The following is a 16,902-nucleotide window of genomic DNA, read 5'->3' as shown; positions in this document are numbered from 1 at the left end:
ACACACACACACACACACACACACACACACACACAGACACACACACATACTTACAAGTATGACATGTTGCTCCAGTGTATCCAGTTCCATCACAAGTACAGCTGAAGCTGTCCCAGGTCTGTTTACACCGACCACCATGTTCACAATGATTGGGCATACATCTAGAGAGAGGAGGACAGCAATAGCACTTTTACAGGAAATGTTTTCAACACTTGTTGCTTTAAAAACTTGCTTTATAAATAAATACACTACCATTCAATGATCAATATCTGTCACTCAGAAGAGTTCTTATTTTGAAAGGAAAGCACATCGATTTTTATAGATACTTTTTAATGATAGCACCCATCCAACAGCACATTTTGTTACTTAATGCAATTGATCACGGTAAAAAACTTATTGATCAGAAAACAATAAAAGCTTCAACAAAAGCTTTTCTAACTACAAACATTTTTGTACCATGAGTCAGCGTGTGAATGTTAGAAAGTGTGTGCCATCGATAAAACCACTGTATGAACCGTTCTGTGATTAGCTGAATGGGGCTTGAGCCAGAAAGCGCTTTGGGTGCTCAATTGAGTAGAAAAGCGCCATGTAAGTGCCAGACCATTTATCAAATATTTTCTCAAAATGACCCAAACTCACCAGAGTATTTTTGTTCTCCAAAACAAAAGATATCCCATTCTGATTCTTAGTTCTGTTTCCAGCTTTAATTGAACTTAACTATAAAAGAAAAAAAAAGAAGTTGTTCTAATGCGCAGCTGAGCAATGGGACAAATACACTAGAGTCTCTGACTTGGAAACAGATCTCTTACAGAGTCAGATGGTGCTAGGTTGTGAAGAGAGGAGTGGATTATTTTCTTAAAACAAACAAACAAACAAACAAAAAAATTTCTTTGCTTTTTGTTTTGGCAATTTGCTCCTTTTCATAGAACAACAGAATATTCTGGGCTATGGTAATATGACGAATTAACAATTTAATGTGACAAACTTGCGTATGCCCATATAGACATCTCATTAAAAACTGTTTTTTTATAACAGATGATCTAAATTTTGTGATAAACAATGTTAAGGTGCACTATATCTAACTTGTTGAAAAGGAAAGGAAATACATTATTACTTGTAGGTTACATGAACTGTGACCACATTGAGATTTTCTTTAGAAGTCCATTACTATAGGTAGCTACTATCTAAAGAAATACAGGACTGACAGAGTGGCATCCCTATTCATCTGAGACAGAAGTCTTACAATATAATAATAAAAGAATGTGATTCTATGAGTTGAGATTAATGTAAGTTTTATGATTTCACTGACCCGAGGCCCTTGACAGCTACCACACATACCTTTGCAGGCAAAGGATACTAAATATTTATGCTGTAAAAAAGCTGATTCAAAAGGACAAAACCAGTGATAAGATCTAAACCATTCAAACATATCAGTCAGCATGATGATAATTTCTAATAATTTAAAATAGAACTCGGCAAAGAACCTTCGTTCTTTGAATTTCCACATATTTTCTCCCTGTTTGGACTCTTTTCATAACCAATGATGTCGCTATTAGCTTGATAGGTTCAATGAATCTGTCAACATTTCTATTCAAGGTGTTCACAAGAACAAAAGAAAGAAAGTAATGCCTTCACTTGATACCCCCCACCCCCACAGCAATACTTGTGCCAAGACACCCAGTCAGTGAAAGAAAATGCAGGATCTACTGGTGACCTTGGCTAACTGTAAACAATCAGGAATAACTCAGTTTTAATCGGACCATGTGCGACTAAATAAAGTGAGACTGTCAGTGACTACTGAAGTGTGTGTCTGCCTATACTAAAATGAAACATCATTGATTATTGAGTGCACGAGGCGACAGACCTGCTAATGATGCTGAATCTCAGTGTTCCATCTTAGGTTTCTTAACATAAAGCATATTGTTATTGTTAAAATTTAGTCTCTATATTCACAGATGGAAGTAAACAGAGTGTGAACACAGCACTGAGCACACAGCAGTTAAGACATCACAGTTTTTCTTGTTAAAATTTGAATACCAACCCAAATCCCGAGCACATCAAAGTTCTGTAGTTTGATCTGCCTGCAGGCCTGTGGGGATGGATCCCGAGGCACGGGAGGCTTAAAGCGGGGTTTTCCACACACACAGTCACGTATGAGTTATGCGATTAGAATTTTTAAGTCTGCTTACTTGAATGTAATAAAATGGTGTTAGCAGGAAAGCGAGCTGGAGGACAAACAAACACTGACTCGTAAAAGCTGCAGGGGTCCTTTAAAATTCTGAGTTCTTCTCCAGCCTCACTGGCAGTCGGGCAGTTAAGCAGCACAAATATTCCACCTCTGGAGCTAGACATGATGATTACTGCTGTTGTGCACACAATACTGATGAAAGTGACATACTACTTTGGCCTTGTTCACATAACATAGGATAGCTTCACTGACAGCAGAGGGGGTTATAATTGTGGCCATCTTTGGATTTCTTTGTACATTTGGACTCAGTGTACTTGGAAAACGAGGGGGACAGCATGTTCTGTAAAAAAATGAAATAAATAAAATAAATAAAAATCCTGCCTGTCTGCTAGGCTACAAAATATTTGACAAGCATTTGGCTATGTACAAAATCGACCCTGTGGCAGTCTAAAAGCTGTGAAAAACAAACTTTCTAGTGTGACACTAGATTGCACAGCACATTTTTAATGCAAGTAACGCATCTGGAGTGCAGAATGACTCAAATTCCCTGAAATGTTTCTGTCAGCGCATTTCGGGCAGTTTGTCCAAGTAGAGTTAACTTCAAGTGAACGAGCTTACTGCACTAAAGCTTTGACGCCGTGCAGCCCCACGCACAGTTAATTTCCTTTTGCTGCGCAGCTCTCACACATTGGCTCAGCTATGCTCCAATCCCTCCATATTGTGGCCAGTCACATGCGAGGATATAGGATAATATCATTATATGAAAAACAGAGGGAGAGACGGGACAGTTAAGTGGAGCGTGCGTCTGTCCTCTCAGTAAGTGAGTGAGACAGTAGACAGTGGTGAGGAGGGCTGTGCGAGTGCATCGCAAAAACACATAAATATGCCTGACACCCGTAAACGAAGCAGCATCTGGCTTTTTTGTCTCGGTCTCGACTTTGTCTTTGTCTTGACTCAGTCTGTCTTGGTCTTGTCTTGACTACAAGTCTATTCATCAGTGGTGCAGAGGGTATGTTGATGATGAAAGCACTAGCATTAGTGCTAATCTTTTCTGCAAGGCTCCAAAAAGAAAGAAAGAAATAAATCCATGATTCAATTCCAGTTACATCTTTGCAGCATGCTTCTTGTTATGGATAATGCAACATTGTTCTGTTAATTTTCAAGACATTTCCCTAATGTTCCTACTTAATCTAGGCGTTTCCAATCCAGAGGTAATGTTAGTCATTTTTTAAAAAGGTTTGTAGTGGTGTAACATACCGACAAAGGTTAGGTAGATTTGACCTATTTGTGTTGTGCTTGAGTACAAATATAGAGTAGATCGCACCTAACAAATTGTGTACTAATTAGGGTTAGGGTTAATTGTTACATCAATTTCATTGAGTATATTTTTAAAAGTTTGTTTTTACAGTGTAACAAGGTTCAGATAAAGGGCCTTTCACAGAGGGTTGCAATTGACAATCACAAAAGACATTATGCTCAGCAAGCTGTGATCACTCAAGTATACTAACTATATATGCGGCTTTTTTTTCCTGGAAAAAAAAAAGACATTTCGGCAAATTTATGAGCATGTGTGGTTTTATGTGCCTCTGCACTCATTGCCTCGGCAGTATTGCAGAACAACAGTGACATTGTGGGAATTTGCATGGGCATAGCTATGTGTCCACCTGAGAGTGTGTCTGTTAGGTTGTGTGTAGTTTCTGTTTCTTCCACTATCTCACCCTAAACACAATCTCACAGTGGAACGGCATTGATCAAAGGGAGGTCAGACAGGGCTATTGAACTGCCTTCAAAGACATTCTGATTAGTTAGATGGTAACAGTGCACCCATTCATCTTCCATGGCAGAACAAGGCCCACCTCAAGTACTGCAGGGCTTATACAAAACATTTGAAGTAATAGACTTGGGCAATACTGGGAGCACAGAGAGTAGGATAGTTTCATTAAATTTGGAAACTTCTGTGTTAGTTCACGTCCAAAATAAAGTTTTTTGGCCATGGACAGTTTTTTTTTCTCCACCTGTGAAGGCAGAAGTTTTCTGGAGAACTGTCAGCACATCTGCTATTGCATTTTCAATATGCAGCAGCAGGAAGCCAACTTCCAGTGGTCTGTAACACTCTCGGTCACTCATCTTTGTGATCGTTTCCTCCGTACAGTATAGTGTACGTCACATAGAGGCAGTTGCACAGAATTGCACAAAATAAACAGCATCAGTATTCTGTTGAAGTGAAATTGTAACAATGGTGAGTAACATTTGATCAAATTAAAACATAATAACGCAGTCTTCTGGCTGACTCAGTCAATTAGCACCTCTAAATTGGGCATTTGATTGCACAGCACAATGCAAAACAGAGTCAAACAGAGTCAAAATGCAAATTTTGACTTTGTAAGCATTTTGCTATTTACTGGATGACATTTCAAATCAAAATTATTATTATCATTCATATTAGGTATGACACATACTGTGTCATACTCTGCCTCACAGAGCCCCTCCTCCTGACCCCCTCCAGGTACACTGTAAGAATAAACACAATATGAACAAATACAATACGTTTCATTCATTATTGGAGGAGAGTAGGGCACAAAAAGGATTTTTTGACTAGAGTTATAAACTAGGTGGCCTAAACTGCCACAAACACTTTAATAGAAACATTATCTGAAAATGCAAATGCAAAATGACAACACTGACTTAAACAGGATTTTCTGATGAGTCTGCCTGTGTAAGTGTGTGCCCAAGCAGTCGTCTGAACTCAAGATTCCCAGCCAGTCAGACCACTTGTGGCGAACCTAAATTGATCACAATCAAGTAGGGGTACTTGGTGTCTTCTTCGCTCACCAAGGATATCGATGAAGGTCATTGACAAACCTCACCTGAAGACAAATCACTAAATAATACGTGACTAACACCACCGGGATTAAACGTGTCCTCAAAGTTTAAATGGTTTTGCACACAGGCATCAATGCAGGCAAATGTTGCATGGGTGACTGCATGTATGGCGAATCCATTCCAGTGTGTTTGTCTAGTCCATGACAAGGAAATAAATTGAAATGTCAACAAGTTTAATGAATGCTTACAGTGAGCCAACATTGGGAGGTGCTGTGCAGAATTTCCATGTCTGGTATCCTTGGCAATAAAACCGAACTGCATGGCTCATTTTTGATGTTTGATTAAGATTGTTCAATGTTTTCCACTGATAAAATACACACCTCCTTGCACTGTAATTTTCCCCATCAACTATATCTGACAAGCAGATAGGAGACAGCAATACGCTCACATACTTGTTGATTCAAACAGACAAGTGGATGTTTGTGCTATAAGTCTCTGGATCGAAATTCAAAGACTCCACATGGTGCTCTTGTCTAGTATATGATTCTTCCTATTTAAAACCAGTTGATTTATATCAATCATTGCTTTTGTCCTCTGCCCATGCCTGACCCACTCTTACCTGTCTATGATTGCACACATGTCCAGGCTGACATTCTCAAAAGCTCCCATAGTGCCTTTCTCCACAGCATGTAGATCAGCAGGTTGGTCATCAACTAAGACTGCTTGCATGCAGCCTTGAAACGAACGCTGGGTTGGTGGAAACAGTGTTTGCAGAAAATAACCTGGAACCCATACAAGAAACAAACAAAAGAAAAGAAAGTAAAACATTGTTACATAAAAAAATGGCAATTTTCTGCTGACAATTACAGATAGTTGGAAGTGGAAAAAATGCTGTAACTATTTGAGAAAGAACAGAAACAAAGGGATGCATAAAAGCTTGTTTTAATAGTGAAATGAAAGAAGTGGGTGATTGAAAGAATCCTATTATGCTCTCCCTGCAATCTCACGATTTAAAACACACCATGAAAAGAAGACAGTGACATTATCCTTGATGAGCAACAACACACCGGCCAGTGAATGGTTATTGTCCCCTTTTTTAAAACCATGAACCTTCATCACTTGTCTTGTTTTAGAGCTTATCCGCAAGGCCCATTAGACTTAATGCTGGTGCTAAGACTGCAGTAGGCTAGAGGACATACAGATTTTACTCTATACTGTACGTTTATGAGGTACAGGAGTCAATGGCCCGTCCAGAGGTTTCACTGGGCCTTGACTGAAGAGGGGACAAGGCTAGGACAAAACTATACACCTGTGTGTATTTTTTGAACATTCTTTATCTTTTACAAAACTTCACTGATATATGACAGGTTTACATGTACTCTACATGCATGTCTTCTACATGTTTAAATCTGCCTCCGTGCTTTGTGTATAATAGTTGCACAGTATACAGTATAGGAGTGTAAATCTACAGAGCACAGGCAGTCCAACAGCACACGGGTCACTCATAAAACACAACCGCTCAATGACATCTCCATCATCGTGATGATATAAGCTGTCACACTCTCCAGCATGCCTATCAGCTTCAAGGCCAAAGCATCAAAGAGACTTATTATACAAGGCGTGCGCACTGGGTGTGTGTGTGTGTATGTGTGTGTATACATCGACATAATTGTAGTTTATGTCCCTGACACAAAGCATATAAAACAGTAGAAAGTAAACAGTATGTATAAGGGTATGTGTGTGTGCACGTTTGCTGGATTCATCCTGTTCTTCACATCTTTTGATTTTCACCTCCTCCTTCCAAAAAGTTTCTCCTGTCATCCTTGCCATCTGTCTCTTTTCCTGCCACACCTGCCTGGTGTTTTTGTTTTTTTTTTCCAGGGAGAAACAGAGAGAGAGAGAGAGAAAGACAGAGAGGGAGACAGAAAAGGAAGAGAAGATGGGAAACAGAGCAGACTGCAGCTGGCTGGCAGCACTTTGTGTCCTGTGGATAGCTTATAAATGCAAAGGAAATCCAGCTATCCTGACAGTTTGGCAGAATGAGTGGCACCATGCATGAAGCTATGGGTGGATGTATGTATGTTGCTCGGCCATGAAAGCCAGCGGGAGGTTTGTTTCTCTGCTTCTCTTTTCAAGCCACCAACTGAGTGGTTTTTGCAATTAAAGTTCAACACCATATCCGATTAGTTTATTAGGTGTCACTTTATAATTTACTCTTTTGATGCAAAAATACTTTTTTAAGAGCAATAACTGAAATGCACCTGTATTTCTACTAAAACCGGCATGCTTCAGGTGACAGCTGACTTTGGATTAAAAGTTAATCATCAATCAGCAAACAAAAGCAAAAATCTGATATCTAGAAAAAGCTAAATGAATCCAAACATCTGCAAATCACTATTTAAAAGACACAGGTGATCATTTATCTATATGAATGAGCACTATAAATGCTCCTTTTACCATATTGCATATTAAATGATTAATAGATGGATAAATAAGACTCAGAGAGTATGTAGATTTTGCAGTAGCAGAGTTTTAAATAGATTTAAAGTACAGCATTTTATTTTATTATTACTCTAAAGCAATGACCAGACATAACCAATGTTAATATATAGTTACAATTCTGTTTTAGTCTGCCTCCCTGGGAACATTTTTTATTTCCCCAAGAAGCTTCAAGAAAATTAATTTTTTATGATTTTAAAATATGTATCACTGTATGAATGTAATGCAGATATACTCACACAAAGTTCAAGATTCAGACCGCTGTTAGTAGAAAGTCCAACAAAGACAAAACAATTGCTGGAAGCAAAGCAAATGCATCACCATACCTCAATCGATCTTCTAATCTAAATTCTAGATAAGAATAAGCAGTACTTATTTCTCCCTAATTTCAATGTCATTCTTTGCTTTAATTTGCAGTATTACTACAAACAGAAGAACTCTGTTTCTTATAACCCTTCAGAATGTGGAACAACAGCAATAACCCCCTGCAGTCTTGTTGGCACACTATCACAATCCCCCTGTTGGGCCTAAAGAGCTCGTCTTACAATACACACTGGAAAGACCAGCACCAGCTTTCTTCTACCTGTGCACGGCTGGCTCCCAGGCTATGTTTCCAAATCCCATTACATTTAGAGGTATGTGTCTGCTTCAGGAGGAGGTAGGTTGGAAATCTGCCAATATGCTCAGAGGTAAATTATTAAACAAATATTCCAAGGATGTAACTCTAGAATATATTCAGAAGAGACAAGAACTATTGCCAAACACAATATGTAATTTCACACAAAACCAAGAATGCACTCCCGGAAAGGAAAGTGCTTATCTGCTGACCACCTGCTGCAGTTTGTCCCTCAGCAATTTACCCTAAGTGTCCAAAAAAGTCCTCAGAGCACTCTCAAACAAACATAACTCGCATTAATATCAAACAAAACTCATGTCAATAAAATCATTTGGCACCTTAGCTGATATGCACGTAAACAGAACTGTTTGCACTTACACAAAATGACACAAGATGCACATGCAGCACGTGGACTGCACTTTGATAAATGTGGTTGCCAGAGTGTCATGTCTTATTCATCACAAGCCTTAGGATGTAAAGGTAGGATGTAAAAGGAACGGCATGCAAGACGCATGGCTGAAAATGTGCTATTCATTACAAGTTACCGCAAGAACTTAAGATGCTAAAATGACCAAAAGAAAGCACTGGAGGGCTACAATGCTGTGTTTCAAGAAGGTCAAAAAATATACTGTGTCATAGTGTACAGTCTATGTGTAGTAATGGGAAAGCAACTGTAGGACTTTTGTCATGATGAGTCATTTATTCACAAATAGAAAATGTGAAAGAAGCCATTCTATCATTTCCAAAATGATGAAAAGAAGCAATGAGCTATGAAAAGCTGTGACAATATTTGGAACCACTCAGTATTATCAAATGTATAAGAAAGTCAAGATTTCATCACTACAATAGGAAACACTACATACTTCTTTCCGCCCCCACCTACAGACAGTTATCAAATGCTAGAAAGCTTCAGAGTGGAACGTCCCATAATTGACTGCTCTCTCATTAGTGTATCAATTTTTTCCCCTCTTCCTGAATAGAAAATATGACTTTGTGTCTCCGTGTATGTGCACTTATGTGTGATTGTGTGTGTCTCCCTGTCGTGCCTCTTGAGAAATTCAATTTATGGATGTCTTCTGCCAGTCACTTACTAATTTCTCTAAGCGTAGCGTCATGAGTGAAAAACTACTCTCCGTAAAATGGGCTTTGGGTTCAGGAGACTGCTTCTAAAAGCAGGTGCTCAATGGACAGAGGAGTGGAGATGAGAGGAGCAGGAGAGGAGTCCAGCGGGAGGCAAAGGAAGGGGTTAAAGCAAATGAAATAATGAGAAAAATGAAGACATAAGGTAGGGAGGAAATTTGAAGGAGCAAAACAGAAAGAAACCTGAAAAGAATAGAATGAAGAAAGAGGGAAGAGTAAAGGGCACGTTCAAAGGCTCAAAGCCTAGGTCTTTCTTGCCACTGACATCCTCAGTATAATATCTTATAACCTGGCAACCTTGGGAGAGGTTCCAAGAGAATTTTAATGGCACAGAAATTAAATGGCAGGACTATTACATCACAAGGAAAATGTTGAATGGCTGCAGAACTCAGAGATTTGCACTGTCAATTATTACATAATTTCAGAGGAAGCAAAGTGGTCTTATTTTAGCTGTTATTAACTGACACGCAAAAACTGCACATTCTAGACAATATACATAAGAAAAGGAAATAAGGAAGAATATTCAATAAAGGGAAATATTATGTACTCAATTTGCATAGGCTTTAAACTCCTTGGGAACAGTACCTCATTTGCATAATGTCCCATCATAGCCAAAATCAAATCAAATAAAAATGCATTAAAAGTTACCACTGATTTAAACTGGGTAATTTATTTATTTAATAAAAGCATGAATTAGCAAATATTTCATGTCAATATGCATGCCTTCATATAACATATGAATAACATTAATTTTAATGTTAAAAGCATTGAAAGACTGTGTTATGCAAAAGAAAAAAACCAGTCTTGTTCATATAAGCCAATTCTACGCACGCACGCACGCACGCACGCACACACACACACACACACACACACACACACACACACACACACACACACACACACACACACACACACACTTTGCTGCGATTTGATTAAATACAGACTGACATTTATATGCCGTATTTGTGTGTGTGTGGGTCTAAGTAAAGCATGTAAAACATGTGTTCTCAGACTTAGTATTAGTCATACCGTATGTACATCCTTACTTATTAGTGACAGTCACGCCTCAATAAAACCCTAATTGGTGCTAATGTGCTTTAATGTAGCAGTTGTGGCAGAAATAAAAATATAACTGAAGATTATAGGAGGCAGATAGTCACACCCACTTTCCTCTAACTCCCTAGCAAAGTTAAGGTGCTATGCTATCAAAGTGAATGGAATAGTTACTCTAGACCAGTGGAGTCCAAATCCAGGCCTCGAGGACCAGTGTCCTGCAGGTTGTAGATGTGTCCTTGATCCATCACAGCTGATTTAAATGTCTAAATTACCTCCTCAACATGTCTTGGGCTGTGTCCCAATTCAGGGTCTGCACGCTGAAGGCTAGAACGTCCCATTTCACAAGCCTCTCACTTCCGCACTTCTCGTACTTATAGTACGCACCATACGTAGTACGCGTAGTGTGCGTTCTTCAAGCGTGCAGACCCTGAATTGGGACACAGCCTTGAAGATCTCCAGAATACTGGTAACTAATCATTTGATTCAGGTGTCTAGACCCAGGGTGAGATCTAAAACCTGCAGGACACCGGCCATCAAGGCCTGGAGTTGGGCAAGTCTGCTCTAGACTGACATTTCCTATTTTGCTCATTTATTTTTCATGGAGACCAAATACTCGTGACTTAGAACAAAATCCAAGAAAGAGATGACACATCATTGTGGATATTAATTTATGTATATATATATATATATATATATATATATGTATGTATTTTTTAAAACGTTTTAAACTAAAAAAACTACTTTGTTATTGTTTGTTATTAAATCACTATTCGAAAGTGTTGAGTCAAAGATGGGGTTGACAACAAAGAACAGCACAGAAACAACATAAATCCAAGAGCATAAAATATATCTCTGCTATTACATGGTACTTGTTTACGAAGTAGGGTTCAGTTGGTGGTCTCTGGTCTACAACTGTTGCCAGCGGAAGCACAGCAGATTGATGCCTTACAGCCATGTGATTTGAAGCAGATGGCTACCTGGATGGCTGCACCTACATAAATTACTCTCAGCAATTAACTCAAGCCTTGTCCTGTATATAAAAAAACAGGGATTGTTCATAATACTGTGAGGTTTCTGCTAATTGTGGCTCGCTGATAGAGCAGTCTCAGTCACAGTGAAAGTGCTGATGGAATACTGTTAGAGAGCTTTAGGACAGCTTAATGGGCTTGGCCTCTTTGACTCATCAAGCCGAGCGATCAGAGAGAGTAATTGAGGGCAAGCCAAAGGCTAAACTATCTTTTGTACATTCACTATATTATTCTGTTACCTCTGAGATGGAAATTAGCCTCTGAATGTGATGAGCGGGATGGTTTGAATACATGTGCTGGATATTTTGTCTGAGCTAACGTAGTTCTGTGTGTATGTAGGACACCCATCTTTTCATGTGAGTTACAGACTTGCGTACTAACTTAACCAACACACATAGGATTTTAGGCTTCCTCTTTGATAACAAGGAGGCAAGATATTGAATGAAAGATGGAAATTGCCATTAAAATTCACACACTGCTCCACATGGAATTTCTCTGTTGCTACAGTATTTAAATACACCAAACCCAATCACAGAAAAATGAAGAGAAAAGGAAAATAACCCTAAGAGCTAAACACAAGCTGCATCAGTGCACACTGTTTTCCATGAAACAGCTCCTAAAAGTTTTTCCCTAGCCACTAAAGCGCTGGCCTAAATATCATTTTGTAGTTCTTTCCATAGTAATAATCAACAGTTTTGTATCCCCTGCAGCCTTCAAACTTGTGTTTACCACCAGGCTCCCTGCTCCTCAGCATTCATTATGTCATGTAAAATTAACGAGAAAAACCCCAGTCACAGTTCCTGCCAATTCAGCGCACTACCTCCATCAAAGGGGAGAAACTACTGAAAAACATTGCTGTTTTTTCCAGTTGCTGCAATGTGTATTTAGTGTTTATATGTGATTACATACTGTATGTGTTTATATGCAAGTGGAATGCAAAGTGGTGTAGAATATATACTACAATGCACTGTACATAGTTTTTATGTATCACCTATGGTGCAGTATTTTGCTCTTTTTAATTAGTCTTTTCCAAATAAAAATCTATGCTGAGAATCTTTTGCAAATTTATTGGAAGAAAGAATATGACTGACATTCAGAACCAATTTAGCATAGGTTAGTTCAGTTTCTAGGTATTTCTCTTGCTTATCTTTGCAATGTGGTAAATTTAACTGACTGGACATGATCTGGGAATCAAAAGCATGGTGACAGGGAATGCTGTTGCACAAGTCAAAGGGGAGGATCAGGTCAATGCAGAAATCTAGGATTGGAACAACTGGGTGTCTTCCTGGAGCTGGCTGTCTGGCCAAACTAAGCAACTGCCAGAAAAGGGCCTAAGTACATACTGCTAACAAGAACCAGATAGTTCTTTTCTAAATGTCACGCCTAAGGGACCCATCCATCACTACTAATCATCATGCCCGATACCATCCCAGTGGTAAGGCACGCTTGTGCCACATTCATGTAGAGTTGATGTTTTCTGTATGGACTAGTTGGGCTTCAGGGAATGGTTAACAGCTAAAATACAGACATATTCTTCAAGAAAGCTTTTTCCAAAGCACTCAGGACTGAATCAAAGTTTCACCTTTCAACTGGACATGACCATAAGCATATAGCCCCCTCTCAAAAAACAAACTGGAGTGGCAACTCTGTGAATGTCTTTGAGTGGCCCAACGACAACCCTGCTGTGAACTCAGTGAAATATCTCTGGAGAGACCTAAAAATGAACTCTGACCATCTGCATCAAAACTGACAGAGCTTAGGAGGATCTGCAGACAAGAATGGCAGAAAATCTCCAAATCTGTGTGCAAAGGTTCTTGTGTCCTACCCAATAAAATTCAAGAGTGCAAGAACTGCCAAATGGGCCTCAACTCAAGTACCATAGGTTAAATAAAAACATCAGAAAACTTTCTTGAAGTATTCGTCATAGATTAATTGGCCTTGCCTTACTCTTTAATGTGCTAACCTTTTTCATTCACCTTATAAAACCTTCTTTCTGTATTTTGCCATTCCTGCCTGTCAATCTTTTGTACTATTTCTTCTCTTGCTTTTTTGGACTTCCTTCGTCTAACTGTCTCCTCTGCCCTCTTCATGGAGTAAAGACATTGCGGAGATCCTCTCCTCTCCTCTCAGCCACTATTGATTCACAACTCAGTTTACTGAAATCAATAAATCACCAATTGCATCAAGTGGAGACTAGAGGGTGAGAAGGAAAAGGAGAGAGGAGATATAAAAGACAGACAAAGACTAAAAAGAGAGACAGAAAGTTGGGATATCAATAATGAAAAATGAAGAATTAAATTCAATGATTCTGCAACAGCCTAGATTGACAAAAGACCTTCAGAATCCTTCAAAGATGTAACAGACTCTAGACTAAAAATCCATTAGCCCATCAAGGTCTCACAGACTTTGATTTCATATATAAAAAAAGTACAGAGTCATCATGGGCTTGGGGATTTACTCAAACCAGCTAAGAGTAAATTAAAATAGACAACAGAATAAAAGTACTAGGGCTGTGTTTTTGTCGGCTGCTCTGATCCTTACTGACTGGCCTGGGGAAATGATTTTGCTCGATGGAGGAGATTGTGCTCAGATAGAGAGCGGTGGGGGTGGGGGAGGCATGATGGAGCTATCAGAGCTGGACTATCTCTCTAAGTTACTGTAATTTCATACAGGTGCCCACACATACACACACACCCACACACACATGCACACAAGTACACTTAGATACGGACCATCTTCCAACAGACAGACAGAGGTGTCTGGCATCATTAACCTGGCGTCTTCCTAATTCTGACAGATTGAGGCTGCTGCTTGTGTTATCGCTCTTTCTATCTCTCTGTGAGTGTCTGTTTGTTATAGTTTGTGTCCCCTATATATATGGTGTTGTTGCTGTGCCTGGGCTCTTGCTAAGTGAACGACTTTCAGTTAAACTTTGCCTACCGGAAAAGAAATTTGATCATTTTTGCCTTAACACACACATGTACAAATATGGGTGATTTAGAAATATTGATTTAGATTGAAGAACTATCTGCAAATAACCACAAAACCAACACAAGTTCTATATGAACAGCATAGACGACTCAAATCCTAGCTGTAAAACATGAAAAATAAACATGCAACACACCTCCTCAAACATAGGGAGCATGTGGTGGAGTACACACACCCACACTGTAGAGAAATGCGATGGAAATGAATGATGCTGGCACTAAAGTTGGTCTAGTTCTCATTAGAAATGTGGTGTTGGTGCTGGGTTGACCCTTACCTCCGAGGTGATAGGTTCCTCCCGTGGTGATGCTGAGAGGTGAGACGGAGCGCACAGCAGACACCTCCTCGCCGTCTATCGTCAACATGGCAAAGTTCTCCTTGGCAACCAAACGTATTGCATGCCACTGGCCATCATTGAGGCCCGAGCCTGGAAAAAAGCAATAAGGCAAAAGCATTTGTGTAAATCCCTGGATGTAATAATAAAACTTGCTGAGAAAAATAAAAATAAAAAAACAATAAAAAAAAGGCCCACCACACAAAACTCAATACTGGTACTTTTTACCCCCATAGGTCCAAGTTATTTCTTTTAATAGGAGAATATAGAAGAATATGTAAGGCCCTGACTGGGATTTGTCAATAAGACAATTGGCTGGGTGAGAGGTGTGTGGGTGATTCATTCTGTTATGTGTGGCTATCCCTCTCTGTTTACCTTCTACTTTTATATTCAGCATATGTTTTTCTCCACAACAATGGCACTCCTGTGTGCCTGCTGAATGTGATTCCAACAGAGTTCAGTGCTATCGAGGATCATCTTTCTGCCTCTATTTCGGCTTCCCCTCACTTATGTGCACAGTCACATATGCAAGTCCGTGCTCCTCGATTCTTCTCCCCTTCTCTTTTGTTCTCTCACTCCCTCTTTCTCCTGGCTCCCTTTTGTAGTCTCAAAGCCCATGTGACTCAACTCCATTAAGTCTCACAGAACCCTGTTTGCTGAGTATCCAAATGCATGTGTGTGTGCGTCCTTTATGTGTCTGCAACTTTGAGTACTTTTTGAAAGTGCACGAGGCTCTAATGTGTTGCTCTGTCTGCATATGTGTGTGTTTGGTGCATGCAAGTTCCGTGCCCTCCTTTCTTCTCCCTTCTCTTGTAGCTGTGCTCCATTAAATATGAGTGATGTTTTGGAAAGGGACATTACTACTGGAGCTGAGAGAGAAGCCAGCTTCCTTTCATTGCCCTCTCCTCTATACATCACCTCTTACTGACACCAATCTCTATTCATCCTTTCCTCCTCACCTCGATCGCTATCCCAGATTCCTCTATCTCTCCATCTTTATTTCCCTTCCTCTGTTTCTGCATTTAAAATTTCCTCTCTTTTTCTTTCTCTCTTCTCTTTTCTTCTCTACTTCTCTAAGTTTGCAGCCATCTGCTGCAGTGTCTTTCTTTTTCAATTGGGCTTAGCACACTGCCTCACTGATTGTAATACATCGATACCTGTTGAGGACACTGTAGCGAAGTTCAAGGTACGGTCATGTGTAAATCAGTCTTGGCAGAGCGCACCTACTCATGGATCTGCATGCACGTCAATACACACACTTTCGCATAGACGGTGGGCAAGCTTATGTCGGTGTGTTTGCATTTTTGTGTGGCGGCCTCTGTGTGAGTCCCCGCTGTCTGCAAGATGCACTCTCACATTGTTTACTTCTTCCCAGAATGCACTTGAAGACCCGAGCTTTCATATCAGCAGGGAGTCTGCACTAATTAATCTTCATCAGCAGGGTGGCTGTGTGTGCCTGTGCTTGTATGCCTGTGTGCGATCGAGGCTGTGACCAAAGAAATTAAGGGCCAAGATGGTCACTTGCTGAGAGTTGTGACCACAGCAGCCACGCTCAGGGCAACGTGGTTGGGCATGCAAAAATACACACTCGCATACATGGGACATGGTACCCCTTAAAATCGTAAAACCCTTTTTTTTAAAACTAGCTCTAGCAGGGAGAAAAATAAAATAATAAAAAATAATACTGTTAACAACGCTTTTTTGTCAGGAGGCCATGATCCCAAAACTAATAACGCAAAATCTAGAGGACAGTGTCTACATTGTCCGAGTGATAACCACAAAAAAGTTACTTCTGGCAGAAAGCGACCTTGATAACCTCCTTCAGTGACAATCACATTTCTGCCTGTATATTGGTTTGATGTAATCACTACCAAGCTCTCTCCTCCATCCTGTCCCACTCTCTATAACCTCTTGAATGTAATGGAAAATAGATACTGTATAACCTTGTGTTCCCTCATCTGTTTTACATCACCTGCAATAGCTTTGAATGATGAGCTTATCAGTGATGGCGATGTAACTGAACCTTCACACTCATGCACAAACAGACAAGTGCCTGCTGAAAACCTCATGCTCAAATATGCGATCCGTGTTCTCTCTCTCTGTCTCTCTTTCGATGTCAAAAGCACCAAATACAGTGGCTTGTAAAAGTATTTGGCCCCCTTGAACTTCTCCACATTTTGTCACATTACAGCCACAAACATGAATCAATTTTATTGGAATTCCACGTGAAAGA

At 39.7% G+C, this 16,902-nt stretch overlaps 1 protein-coding gene across 1 annotated transcript in view; it reads right to left on the bottom strand.

The window, feature by feature from the left end:
- Positions 1 to 16,902, bottom strand: part of cntnap2a (contactin associated protein 2a) — a 384,903-nt gene that overhangs the window by 147,563 nt on the left and 220,438 nt on the right. Inside the window, exons 9-11 of the mRNA XM_013915179.1 lie at positions 14,613 to 14,762; positions 5,631 to 5,793; positions 55 to 161 (exon numbers count right to left, since the gene is read on the bottom strand). Coding sequence (XP_013770633.1) covers positions 55 to 161; positions 5,631 to 5,793; positions 14,613 to 14,762 — 420 coding nt within the window. The remainder of the gene's footprint in view (positions 1 to 54; positions 162 to 5,630; positions 5,794 to 14,612; positions 14,763 to 16,902) is intronic.

This window comes from Pundamilia nyererei, unplaced genomic scaffold (assembly GCF_000239375.1).
Source record: "Pundamilia nyererei isolate P.nyererei 1_Seehausen unplaced genomic scaffold, PunNye1.0 scaffold00007, whole genome shotgun sequence".
NCBI lineage: Eukaryota > Metazoa > Chordata > Actinopteri > Cichliformes > Cichlidae > Pundamilia > Pundamilia nyererei.
The sequence above is the reverse complement of the archived record's forward strand: the minus strand, read 5'-3'. Positions and strand labels throughout refer to the sequence as shown.